Source organism: Geotrypetes seraphini, chromosome 2 (assembly GCF_902459505.1).
Source record: "Geotrypetes seraphini chromosome 2, aGeoSer1.1, whole genome shotgun sequence".
In the NCBI taxonomy this organism is placed as follows: domain Eukaryota; kingdom Metazoa; phylum Chordata; class Amphibia; order Gymnophiona; family Dermophiidae; genus Geotrypetes; species Geotrypetes seraphini.
Window position 1 is genome coordinate 297,651,451 of NC_047085.1, and position 12,779 is coordinate 297,664,229.

General features: G+C 42.7%; 1 protein-coding gene across 1 annotated transcript in view; it reads right to left on the bottom strand.

The window, feature by feature from the left end:
- The window catches only part of ANKH (ANKH inorganic pyrophosphate transport regulator), a 232,658-nt gene that overhangs the window by 68,577 nt on the left and 151,302 nt on the right, over positions 1-12,779 (bottom strand). The window contains exons 2-3 of the mRNA XM_033929856.1: positions 11,300-11,516; positions 8,548-8,666 (exon numbers count right to left, since the gene is read on the bottom strand). Of these exons, the coding sequence (XP_033785747.1) occupies positions 8,548-8,666; positions 11,300-11,516 (336 nt within the window). The remainder of the gene's footprint in view (positions 1-8,547; positions 8,667-11,299; positions 11,517-12,779) is intronic.

Sequence of the window (12,779 nt, forward strand, 5' to 3'; positions counted from 1 at the left end):
GCCCAAAGAATGGCAGACCACGGGGGAGGTGACCCCAATCCCTGAATGCATGTGAAGAAAGATGCTCAGCGTGTGAGTGTGAAGGAGTCAAATGCGTGCTACTTGATATTTCTGTGGCTCCAGGCCAATGGACATGCTGGCCCTGTGGACCAGCAGAAAATTTCTGTGGACCGGCACCGGTTGAAGAACACTGATCTATAGGATCCTTTTACTAAGCTATGGTAAAAACTGGCATTACCATGCTCTTGCTTTTTTTTTTTTTCTGTGTGCTAAGGCCATTTTTACTGCCCGGTTTTCTATTTTTGGTGTTAATGGCTATGTGCTAATATTGTCATTAATGTGAGCCCTTACCACCACCACCCCTGGTATGCCCCCCCCACTCCAAAAAGAAGTGACAAAAATGTATTGGCATCCAGATTGGCATGCGCTAATTTGATAGCTACCGCAAGAAGCATGAGTGCATCCTGTGGTTCGCCATTTTATGCTAAGTTAGGTGCACGTTAGCGCCTAACGCAGCTTCGTTAAAGGGCTCCTAATCTAATCTAATCTAATCTAATCCTTAGGTTTGTATACTGCATCATCTCCACGTTCGTAGAGCTCGACGCGGTTTACAGTAGGAGAAATAGGAAGGAACTACAACAGAGGGTTAGAGGTAGAAGTGTGAAGAAAATTTAGAGGACTTGGGATGCCAAAATATAAGAGTTTCCTTGATTCCTAAGTTGGAGGGAGACTTACATTTTTTGAGAAAAGCCAGGTTTTCAGATGTTTGCGGAAAACTTGGAGAGAGCTCAAGTTCCGAAGAGGGGAGGTAAGGTTGTTCCAGAGCTCAGTGATTTTGAAGTGGAAGCTCCTATGCAAACTGCAGGTAGACCCCCAAGCCCAAGCCACATAAAAATTCTTCACTTTTATTTAAACAGGCAAATCTCTGCTGAATATTTGCAGTTAGCGACTAAAAGTTAACCAGTTATATCATGCAATAACTGGTAATTTTCCACACTGAATGGCCAAGTTTAGTGGTCATATCGGGCCACTTAAATAGCAGTCCTATCTTTGGTTGCTATAAACTTAACATGCAGAGCACTGAAGTAACTGGTTAACTTTTTAGTGGTCGAATACTCCCCCCAGATATTCAATGCCGGTCACTGGAAACAGCCCGACATTGAATATCTCTGGTCACATAGTAACATAGTAACATAGTAGATGACGGCAGATAAAGACCCGAATGGTCCATCCAGTCTGCCCAACCTGATTCAATTTAAATTTTTAAATTTTTTCTTCTTAGCTATTTCTGGGCAAGAATCCAAAGCTTTACCTGGTACTGTGCTTGGGTTCCAACTGCCGAAATCTCTGTTAAGACTTGCTCCAGCCCATCTACACCCTCCCAGCCATTGAAGTCCTCCCCAGCCCATCCTCCACCAAATGGCCATATACAGACGCAGACCGTAGTCAGTGCCAACCGTGGGAGTTAGCTAGCCTGCCTCCCGCAACCTGAATATTAGCCCCGCTATTTCAAATCTTTGGACACAAATCAATACAATGAGCACAACCATTTTTTTCAGTCACCGCCCCGTCGCTGTGCAATTCTGCCCTTACTAACTTAAGAGAAGAAACGTCATTGACTCGGTTCAAATCTAAATTAAAGGCATTTTTATTTACAGATGTTCCTATCTGTGATACTATATGTATTGGTCTTTGTAAAGCAACCTATTTATTTTAACTGTACACCGTCTAGAAACTCTGTATAGGCGATTTAACAAATATTAATAAAGTTTGGAACTGAGAATACCATCAAATTGAATGAATATAGACCTGAATTATGTGTGCTTATCTTCATACTGAAGTACTGGCTTCAGTACTGAAATAAGTGCACATATTCAGGGTTTTTAAAAAATTCATTTAGGGCCTGACTCTATATATGGTTGCCTAAATTGGTAGGCGCCATTGGAAATGGAACCTACTGCATGTCAATCAAAAGTAGATGTCATTTATAGAACAGTGCCTACCAGCGTCTAATTCGACTTAGGCACTAGTAGGCGTCATAATGTTAGGTGCTATCACAAACTCACTCGTACCCTATACATAGAAACCAACCTATCCACGTAGCAAGAAAGGCATTAATATATATATATATATATATCAAATCCATTTGTTTCAGCAATTTTATCAATATTTACCTTCTAGGAATTCAAAGATTCACTTATTCGGTCCCCTCCCATTACTTCACCTCCCATCACAGACTCACTCTTAAGATCAACACCAACAGGGAGAGGACTGGTGACAAAGGAATATACAAAAGGGAAAAAACAAAACAGACAACCAACACACCAATCAGCAAGCGCAAAAAAAAAAAAAATACACCTACAGCTTAAAAGCATAAAAAGGGTACATAAGATCACTCCTCATTCGAATAATGTGCTTTGGAAAGCGATCAATAAGATCAACATGATCAGGGAGAGGGAATTCAGATTGCAGACTTATAGAGGAAAACACAATGGACTTCCTAGTGGTAACAGAATCCTAGCTCACAGATAACAGTGGGGTCGTCATAGGTGAAGCATACCCACCAGAATCCAAAATAAAATAGGTAAGAAAGGAGGGAGTAGCAGCAATACACAAATCCAACCTGGGATTCCAACCAAATGAAAACTACCCAGCGAACAGAAGTAGAATGTCTACTTCTTAGAGCAGGAAACATAAATATGATCCTAAGCCATCTCAATAATGGCTTATGGACTTCTCTTTTAGGAAATTATCCAAACCTTTTTTAAACCCCACTAACTGATTTTACTACATTCTCCGGCAATGAATTCCAGAGTTTAACTACATGTTCTGAGAAAAATATTTTTTCCGGTTTGTTTAAAACCTACTACTTAGTAGCTTCATTGCATGCCCCCTAGTCCTAGTATTTTTGGGAAAAGTGACCAATGATGAGCAATGACCAGAACATCTACCCTTTCCACTCTACTCATTGTTTTATAGACCTCTATCTCTTCTTCAAGCTGAAGAGCCTTAGCCGCTTTAGCCTTTCCTTATAGGGAAGTCATTCCATTCCTTTTATCATTTTTGTTCCCCTTCTCTGTACCTTCTCTAAATCCGTTATATCTTTTTTTGAGATATGACAACCAGAACTGCACATAGTATTCGAGGTGTGGCCGTATATAGAGCAATACAAGGGCATTTTAACATTTTCATCTTTGTTTTCCATTCCTTTCCTGATAATTCCCAACATTCTATTTGCTTTCTTAGCTGCCACTTCACAATGAGCTGAGGTTTTCAACATATCCTCAACAATGACACCTAGATCCTTTTCCTGGGCAATGACTCCTAACATAGAACCCATAGAGCTATAGTTCAGGTTCCTCCTTTCCTCAAGCATCACTTTGTATTTGCTCACATTAAACGTCATCTGCCATTTTAACGCCCAGTCTCACAAGGTCTTCTTGCAATTTTTCACATTCCTCTTGCGAATAAACAACTTTGGGTCATCAGCAAATTTAATTATTTCAGGAAGTTATTCCCATCTCTAGATCATTGATAAATATGGTAAAAAGCCAGGAAGGAGGAAGAGACAGCAGTGGTGGTGAACAGCACTTTCAAGTAGCTTGGATAAGAAGGGGAGGAGGCGAGATGGGGGAGATCACTCTTTTTTCATTCCTGCTATTTTCTGAAGGATAATGGCAAAGATAGACATATGAGCAGTGCTGACTTAAAGAGGGCAAAATTTGGCCTCAGAAACTGTTGAATTAGCAAATCTGAAAGGCTCCCTACACAAGCTGGGCCCTAGTTTCCTTATGCCTTAATTCTGTCTTATTTCAGAGGACAATAGGAATTAAGTGACAAAGCTGTGAGGGTGATTTAGGGGTACACAATATAATATTTCTCCACAGAAAGCGTGGTAGAGGCAAAACATTGTACTGGACTGCAAGAAAGCATGAGACAAATACAAAGTGGAACTGCCGAGATACACCTACAGAGAGTGAAGACCTTCTGGAGGACAACCACAAGGAAGAAATAGGTGACACAGCAGCGAGATCTAGAAACAGTGGAGAGAACCCACAAGAAGACGAATCTGGTACAAGTCAACGCCAGGATGTGGGAAAATGGAAGTGCACAGAGTACATGGACCTACGGCTGGAGAGATGGTCATAAACCAGGGACATGGACCTGTGGCTATGGAGGCAAGAGAAGATAGAGAGGACAGCAATAGTCGTGGGGGACTCCATCATCAGACAAGTCGACAGCCACATAGCGTGAGAAAGACAGGATCAGCTGATGACCTGCCTGCCGGGAGCCAAGGTAGAAGACATAGTGAGCCACATTGATAGGATCATCAACAGCGTGGAAGAGGAAGATACCACAGTGGTGATCCATGTGGGGACAAACAATGTGAGCTGAAGATCAGAACGCAGAAGGTAGCGTTCTTGGAGATCCTGCCGGTACCCAGGGCTGACAAGAAGAGGCAGATGGAGCTGCAAGCAGTCAATGCGTGGTTGCGGCGCTGTTATGAGGAAGAAGGATTCCACTTCATGCGCAACTGGACTATGTTCGGGGGGAAGAGCAAGCTATTCTGGAAGGATTGACTCCACCTCAGCAGAGACGGAACGAGGCTACTTGCAAGCAACATCAAGAGAGAAATTGAGAAGTTTTTAAACTAGGAAGAAGGGAAAAGCTTACAGTCGACCGAGAGTCAATGGTTCGGGAACTGGTATATCCAGAGGATACCGTGCAGGAAGATAGCAGGGAAGACTCACCGGATCATAGGCAAGATAGAAATTCTGACGGATCGAAAGGGACACAAGAGGGAAGGAAATGCAAGAAAGTGACAGGCCGCAAACACAAGTGTATGTACACCAATGCAAGGAGCCTAAGGAATAAGATAGGTGAATTAGAAGCTATGGCACAAAAAGATAACCTTGACATCACTGGCATCACGGAATCATGGTGAAATGAGGAAAACATTTGGGACACTGTGCTACCAGGATACAAGCTATACCGCAGAGACAGAGTGGCTCAAAAAGGCGGGGGCATTGCCCTATACATCAAAGAGGGAATTGAGTCTACCGGAGAGAACTTGCCAGAATCAAACAATAAGGTAGAATCTCTATGGGCCGAAATTCCAGGAACAAATGGAACGGAAATGAAGATCGGCATCTACTATCGAACCCCAGGGCAGTTCGAAAAAATTGATGGAGAAATGACGGACGAGATTCAACGCAACTGCAAAGGAGGCAATGCAGTTATCATGGACGACTTCAATTATCTGGGGATAGACTGGAACCTGCACACCTCCTGCTGTGGTAGGGAGACCAAGTTCCTGGATGCTATAGGCGATTGCTTCCTGGAACAACTTGTCAAGGAAAATACGAGAGGAAACGCATTTCTGGACTTAATTCTAAATGGACTACGAGGACCAGCGCAAGGTGTAGAAGTAGAAGGGATACTGGGAACCAGTGATCATAAAATGATCTGCTTCAACCTGGACACGGGGCCGAAACATTGATCCAGAATGACAGCCACGGCACTGAACTTCCGAAAAGGGAATTACAAAGGGATGAGACTCATGGTGGGGAAGAAGATCAAGAAGAGGATAAGCACTGTAAAGACACTAGAGCAAACATGGTCCCTTTTTAAGGACACAGTCACCGAGGTGCAAAATCAATATATACCGCATATAAACAAGGGATCCAAGAGGAAAAAGAACTAGGAACCAGTGTGGCTCACTGTGGCAGTGAAGGAAGCAATCAGGGACAAGAAGACTTTGTTTACGGAATGGAAAAGTTCAAAACGGACAAAAACTTGAAAAAGCACAAACAGCATCAAAGTGGGTGCCATAAGAGGGGCCAAAAGAGACTATGAGGAAAATATAGCCAAGGAGGCAAAAAAATTCAAGCCGTTCTTTCGATATATTAAGGGGAAACAACCCACGAAGGAAGCGGTGGGGCCATTGGATGACTGAGGAATGAAGGGAGTGCTAAAGGAGGACAAAGCCATCGCTGACAAACTGAACACATTTTTTGCGTCTGTGTTTACCGAAGAGGATATACGCGTATAGCCGACAGGCTATACGCGGGAAACGAAGACGGGAAACTGACAGGGTTGATGGTCAGTCTAGAAGAGGTATGCCGGCAGATTGATAGGCTTAAAAATGATAAATCCCAAGGACCGGATGGCATCCATCCAAGGGTAATCAAGGAACTGAAAGGGACTATAGCTGAACTGATTCAACTGATAGCCAATCTGTCAACCAAATCGGGAAGGGTTCCTGAAGACTGGAAGGTGGCGAATGTTACACCGATCTTCAAGAAAGGTTCGAGGGGAGATCCGGGAAACTACAGACTGGTAAGTCTGACCTCGGTACTGGGAAAGATGGTAGAGGCGCTGATAAAGGACCACATCATTGAGCATCTTGATGGACACGATCTGATGAGGACCACCCAGCATGGCTTCAGTAGAGGAAGATCTTGCTTGACGAACTTGCTGCACTTTTTTGAGGGAGTAAACAGACAGATAGACAAGGGTGACCGGGTTGACACTGTATATCAGGATTTTCAGAAGGCTTTCGACAAGGTTCCGCATGAACGACTACTTCAAAAAATTGCGATCCATGGAATCGAGGGTGAAATACTCACGTGGATTAAAAATTGGCTGGCGGATAGGAAACAGAGAGTGGGAGTAAATGGACAATACTTGGACTGGAAAAGTGTCACCAGTGGAGTGCCCCAGGGTTCGGTGCTTGGAACCGTGCTTTTCAACATATTTATAAACGATCTGGTAATTAAATTTGCAGATGATACGAAGTTATTCAGAGTAATGAAGATGCAGGAGGATTGTGAACATCTGCAACGTGACATAAACATGCTCGAGAAATGGGCCGCAACATGGCAGATGAGGTTCAACGTGGATAAGTGTAAGGTGATACAAGTTGGTAACAAAAATCTTATACACGAATACAGGATGTCCGGGGCGGTACTTAAAGAGACCCCCAGGAAAGAGACTTGGGAGTACTGGTTGCCAAGTTGATGAAGCCGTCCGCGTATTGTGCGGCGACGGTGAAAAGGGCGAACAAAATGTTGGGAATGATTAAGAAGGGGATCACGAACAGATCGGAGAAGGTTATCATGCCACTGTACCGGGCCATGGTGCGCTCTCACCTGGAGTACTGCGTCCAGCACTGGTCGCCGTACATGAAGAAGGACACGGTACTACTCGAAAGGGTCCTGAGAAGAGCGACTAAAATGGTTAAGGGACTGGAGGAGTTGCCGTACAGTGAGAGATTAGCGAAACTGGGCCTCTTCTCCCTTGAAAAGAGGAGACTGAGAGGGGACATGATAGAAACATTCAAAATACTGAAGGGAATAGATAAGGACAGGTTGTTCACTCTTTCCAGGAATTTAAGACAAAGTTGGATGGGTTCCTGTTGAACCGGAATGGATGCAGTTAGGGCTGGTCTCAGGGCACTGGTCTTTGATCTGGGGGCTACTGCAGGAGCGGACTGCTGGGCACAATGGACCATTGGTCTGATCCAGCAGCGGCATATGGCTCCAGAAAAAGGAGGTTCTAAAGGACAACCCTGAACAAACCTTATAATATATCCTCTGAATGGTATTTTAATAATTTTATTTATTTAATTGTTTATATTCTGCATATCCTAGAATTCTATGCGGATTACAAATTATTCAGATACACAAACATTTTCCCCTATCTGTCCTGGTGGGCTCACACTCTATTTAATGTACCTGGGGCACTGGGGGATTAAGTGACTTGCCCAGAGTCACACGCAGCAGTGCAGGATTTGAACCCACAACCCCAGGGTGTGTGGCTGTAGCTCTAACAACTGTATCACACACTCCCGACTGTTTGATATGTCATAACTGCTTCAGTCTTAGAAGCAAACTTGTGGGAGGAATCCACAAAGGAGAATTGTGCTACCAAGACAGGAAGTGCTGCTTTCAATGAAAAACCTGAATGCTCACTGCTGACAGGAGAAGACACCAAGGTGTAAACAAACAGTACCTTTACTGGCTCATAGACCAAATCGCGCGAGACAACGGCGCGCAGACAACTGAGCGCAAGGTTGACGGTGCGCCGAAGAAAAGCACTATTTTAAAGGGTTCCGACGGGGGGTGTTGGTGGGGAACCCCCCTATTTTACTTAACAGACATCGCGCTGGTGTTGTGGGGGGTTTGGGGGGTTGTAACCCCCCTCATTATACTTGAAACTGAACTTTTTGCCTGTTTTTTAGGGAAAAAGTTCAGTTTTAAGTATAATGTGGGGGGTTACAACCCCCTAAACCCCCCACAACGCCAGCGCAATGTCTGTTAAGTAAAGTGGGGGGGGGGGGTTCCCCCCCACACCCCTGTCAGAGCCCTTTAAAATAGTGCTTTTCTTCGGCGCGCCATCAACCTTGCGCTCAGTTGTCGGCGCGCCGTTGTCTCGCGCGATTTAGTCCCGTCACCCCTTTACTTTCTCTTGTTCTGTTTTGATAAGATTTTCTTCCTTTTGTCTTTGTCACCCACCGAACTGTGTTAAGTGTTATGAGCTACTCACCATCGCATCCATGAATGGGAATGCTGCAAGATACAAGAAGGCTTTCCTTGTCTTACTCCCGACTGACTCGTCGACATGGTGTAGCTTGTTAATAATGTAGTACCCCAAATCACTGTAAGCTACAAAAGAAAAATGCAAATTCCAACAGGAATGAGTCAAAACTGATAACATATAGTTTATTGGTTTTATTTTTTTATACTGACTAGCACCCATGGAAGCAATGGACTCATTTTCTACTTACAGATATCCCCTATGCTTGACAGTGAACCTATGAAACATAGCCTAACCAACAACTATAAGACAAGAAGACGTTGACAGCACATCAACTTTATTTTCAGAGATCATCAAGGCATAGGAACAGGTATAGAACTTAAGCTCCATCTAGTCCAGAGATCTCAAAGTCCCTCCTTGAGGGCCGCAATCCAGTCAGGTTTTCAGGATTTCCCCAATGAATGTGCATGCATTGCTTTCAATGCATATTCATTGGGGAAATCCTGAAAACCCGACTGGATTGCAGCCCTCAAGGAGGGACTTTGAGATCCCTAATCTAGTCTGTCTAGTTCTTTCCTGCTACAGTACCTCCTATCAGGCCCACTGGATCTGTTTGCCCAAGGGCTTATCTTGGAAACCTGCACTATGACTACAGAATAACAAATGCATACAGGGAAGCTATAGGCAGAGCCAATACAAGAATGATGGGTGCCCTAGGTGAACTTTCAGTCACCCCCCCTCCCCAGTTAATTAACTTGAAGCCCACCAAACTTTGATAAATAAACTGAACAGTTGCAATTAACACAAAAACATCCTGTAAAACTGCAGGTTAAAGTTTGTGTTCATCGTTTTTTGTGTTTGTGGGGGTTGCCATGATCTATTATTTTGCTTTGACTACAGATGCTTTTGGGTGCTCTCCAGAAGTTGCTGCCTTTGGCAACTGCCTAATCTTGCTTAATGTTTGGACTAGCCCTGGCTGTAGGTTAGTGAACATTTTGGATACCCAGCAGGTCTATCTGCATAGTTTTTTGCTACCAGTTTTCTTCAAACTGTCTAGACTCAGCTACATAGAGCAATTTAAAAAGCTGGTAAAGATGTGGCTTTGGACATATTTTTTTTCTATCCTTAGAAACAGTAAATCTATTTAGTACTGGGAATTGAGAATATGATAAGCTCGGGAATTGTTGAGTGGGACTGAAACTGAGTAAATCTCATTGTATAATGTTTAAAATCAATGCTGTCGTTTGATATGTGGTGATCAATATGTTAACTTCAGTAATGTTGATGTTTTAAATGATGCAGTTACTTGACTTGGCACCAGGTTGAGTGAAGGCAGGAAAAAAGTAAATATGGATATGGATTATCTTCTTTATTCTATTTTGTCTGAAACTTTTACTGCTCATTAACTGCAGCGTTTGTGCAGTATATCAACAGGCACAGATATACTGTATATGTATCCAGTATATGAGAATCAAATAATTCCCACTGCCTATCACTTCTAATCTTCTAATTTTGATAATGGCTAACAAAAAAAAAAATCTTCAATTGTTACTTTATGGCTAAACTGACTGAGTGGCGTTTGACAAATTCCCATGTGACCTGTTCATCCTATACAGATATTTGTATTTCAGCTTTCACTTTGCTTCTACTGACTTTTTTGCAGTCTCGACAAGAATATCCTTGAGGTAGGTTGGTTGACCACAAGAGGGGTCAACACATCTGCTATAAAAAATGGACTTTCTTTTCAGTTCTGAAAAAGAGGGTGTGAGTAGCCACAAGTGAATGCAACTGGGCTGCAGAACATGAACAAAAGTGGGTTGATCATTTTGGCAGACCAATTCCTGAACGACTTGATGGGGAGGTGGATCACTATGTCAAGATGGAATATATATTAACTGTGTAGCTTTGTAAGTGTCAGTTTATTCGCTTACTATAAAATGATCAGGGATAATACTGAATGGAACCACAAACAGCATGATATGATACATCATTCACAACATCTAAGACGCCATCCAATGAACACCAAAATAATGTCCTGTGCTAGCAGATGTTATAAAATATTTCTTAAATTATCTTAACTGTCTCCTCTGTGAGAAAGGACTCCACTTCCATCTCTTTATATCTAAAAGCACGGGCAAAGGAGGAACTGAGAGCCACAGAGAAAGTGAACAACTTGGTTTCAAGATGACTGCACGGGCACTGCCAGCAATTTCCTTACAAGCTTGGTGGCAGGTATGGGATACTCAGAACACCAACCCTATATCCAGGGGCCTACTGGGAAGTTCAGCAGGGGCCTAGCTGTTTGGAAACTCACACTGATGTCGGGCAGTTAGCTTAATCTTATGTTCTCTTATATGAAAAGTCTTACACATGTGGTTGCTTAGTGATTCCTATGGATCAGAATATGCTGCACTGGGTATAATTTCTTATTGTAGGCCAATTCATTCTTGAGTTATTTTAAAGCAAAGAAATCACAGGGAGAGGTGTAGCAGCAGGGAGAGATTTTAGTATTTTTCTAATGGTGTCTAAATACAGGCATAGTATGAGGTACAGTACAGGGGTTTAAGGGTACAGTACAGGGGTTTAAGAAAGGATTGGACAATTTCCTGCTGGAAAAGGGGATAGAGGGGTATAAATAGAGGATTACTGCACAGGTCCTGGACCTGTTGGGCCGCCGCGTGAGTGGACTGCTGGGGATGATGGACCTCAGGTCTGACCCAGCAGAGGCATTGCTTATGTTCTTATGTTCATTAATACCCACCAATCAGTGTATGAAAGACAGCAGCCACAGCCCCGGCTACAACCATGCACAGAACCGCCTTGGTTCGATCTCGCTTACTGTTCACAAATACTAGACCGACATTCTTGAAGTCGCTCATGGGACCCGTGAAGAACTTCATAAGGGAGTACGCCAAACCGTAGCTGGCCAGCATCTCAATGGCATCTTCCTTGACAGCAGCAATGCCTCGATTTAAGGCCTATTAAAAAAAAAAAAAAAAAAAAAATTTAATAGCATTTTGAGGCAATCTGGCCACAAAGAAACCATTTGATTGCTGATTTTCAGGGAAATCAACTTGTGCTTAAATCATTTTATTATAATTTTCAAAAGTAAGTACAAAACCATACCAAATAAGATAGTAACCAAATACAATAAACTAGATATAAATTAAAAAAAAAATCCTCTCAAGAATCATCTATTCCCATCAAGTAAACCTCTTGAGTGTACAATCCATAGAATTCCGATCACTGTCAATTTTGATCTTTAATTACATCCCAATTTCATTCTCTCTCCTTTATAAAGAAAGACCACTAGCAGGTAAGGCCACATAAAATATAGCAAACAGTTGAATTTCCCTTCTCCTGGAAAATATATATGCATACTATTAGACAATTTAGCAGGGGAAAATACATAGAACCTTAGTTCTTCTTTACCCAGAGAGTGGTAGAAATCTGGAACGCTCTTCCGGAGACTGTTATAGGGGAAAGCACTCTTCAGGGATTTAAGAAAAGGTTGGATAAGCTCCTACTGGAACAGGACATACGCAGGTAAGGCTAGATTCAAATAGGACATGGTCTTTGACCTAAGGGCTGCCTTGTGAGCGGACTGCTGGGCACAATGGACCACTGATCTGACCCAGCAGCGGCAAATCTTATGTTCTTACTGAAATTACGAGAATGATTGGAAACTCTTAGGCAAGTCAAATATCATGCAGAGGTACAATTAAATGTCATGGAACTGGCAGAATTTTCCTGCTTCTGGCTTCACACCTATAAATCTTTAAAGAGACATGATGATGACATTATTTATTGGGATTTTTTAACCACTTTTATGAAGAGATTCACCTAAAGCAGTGCACAGTAGATACAGTTTGACATAAGAACATAAGAGCTGCTATACTGGGACAGACCACTGATCCATCAAGCCCAGTATCCTGTTTCCATCAGTGGCCAACCCAAGTCACAAGTACCTGGCAAGATCCCAAGGAGTAAAACATATTTTATGCCACTTATCCTGGGAATAAGCAGTGGAAAAGGGAAGTTTTTAGCAGGCTAGGGTCTGCGCTGGGGTTTTTGACCATATCTTTGTTTCCTGGAGATTTGAACCCACCACCTGTGAATGATGGCACACACATCTTTAACCACTGGGCCACCTCATTTTTGTTAACAGCATAACAATAGTAACATGACCAAATAAAAATCTGAAAATGTGGTTATTTTCAAAAATGTATTTTCCTCTCTTC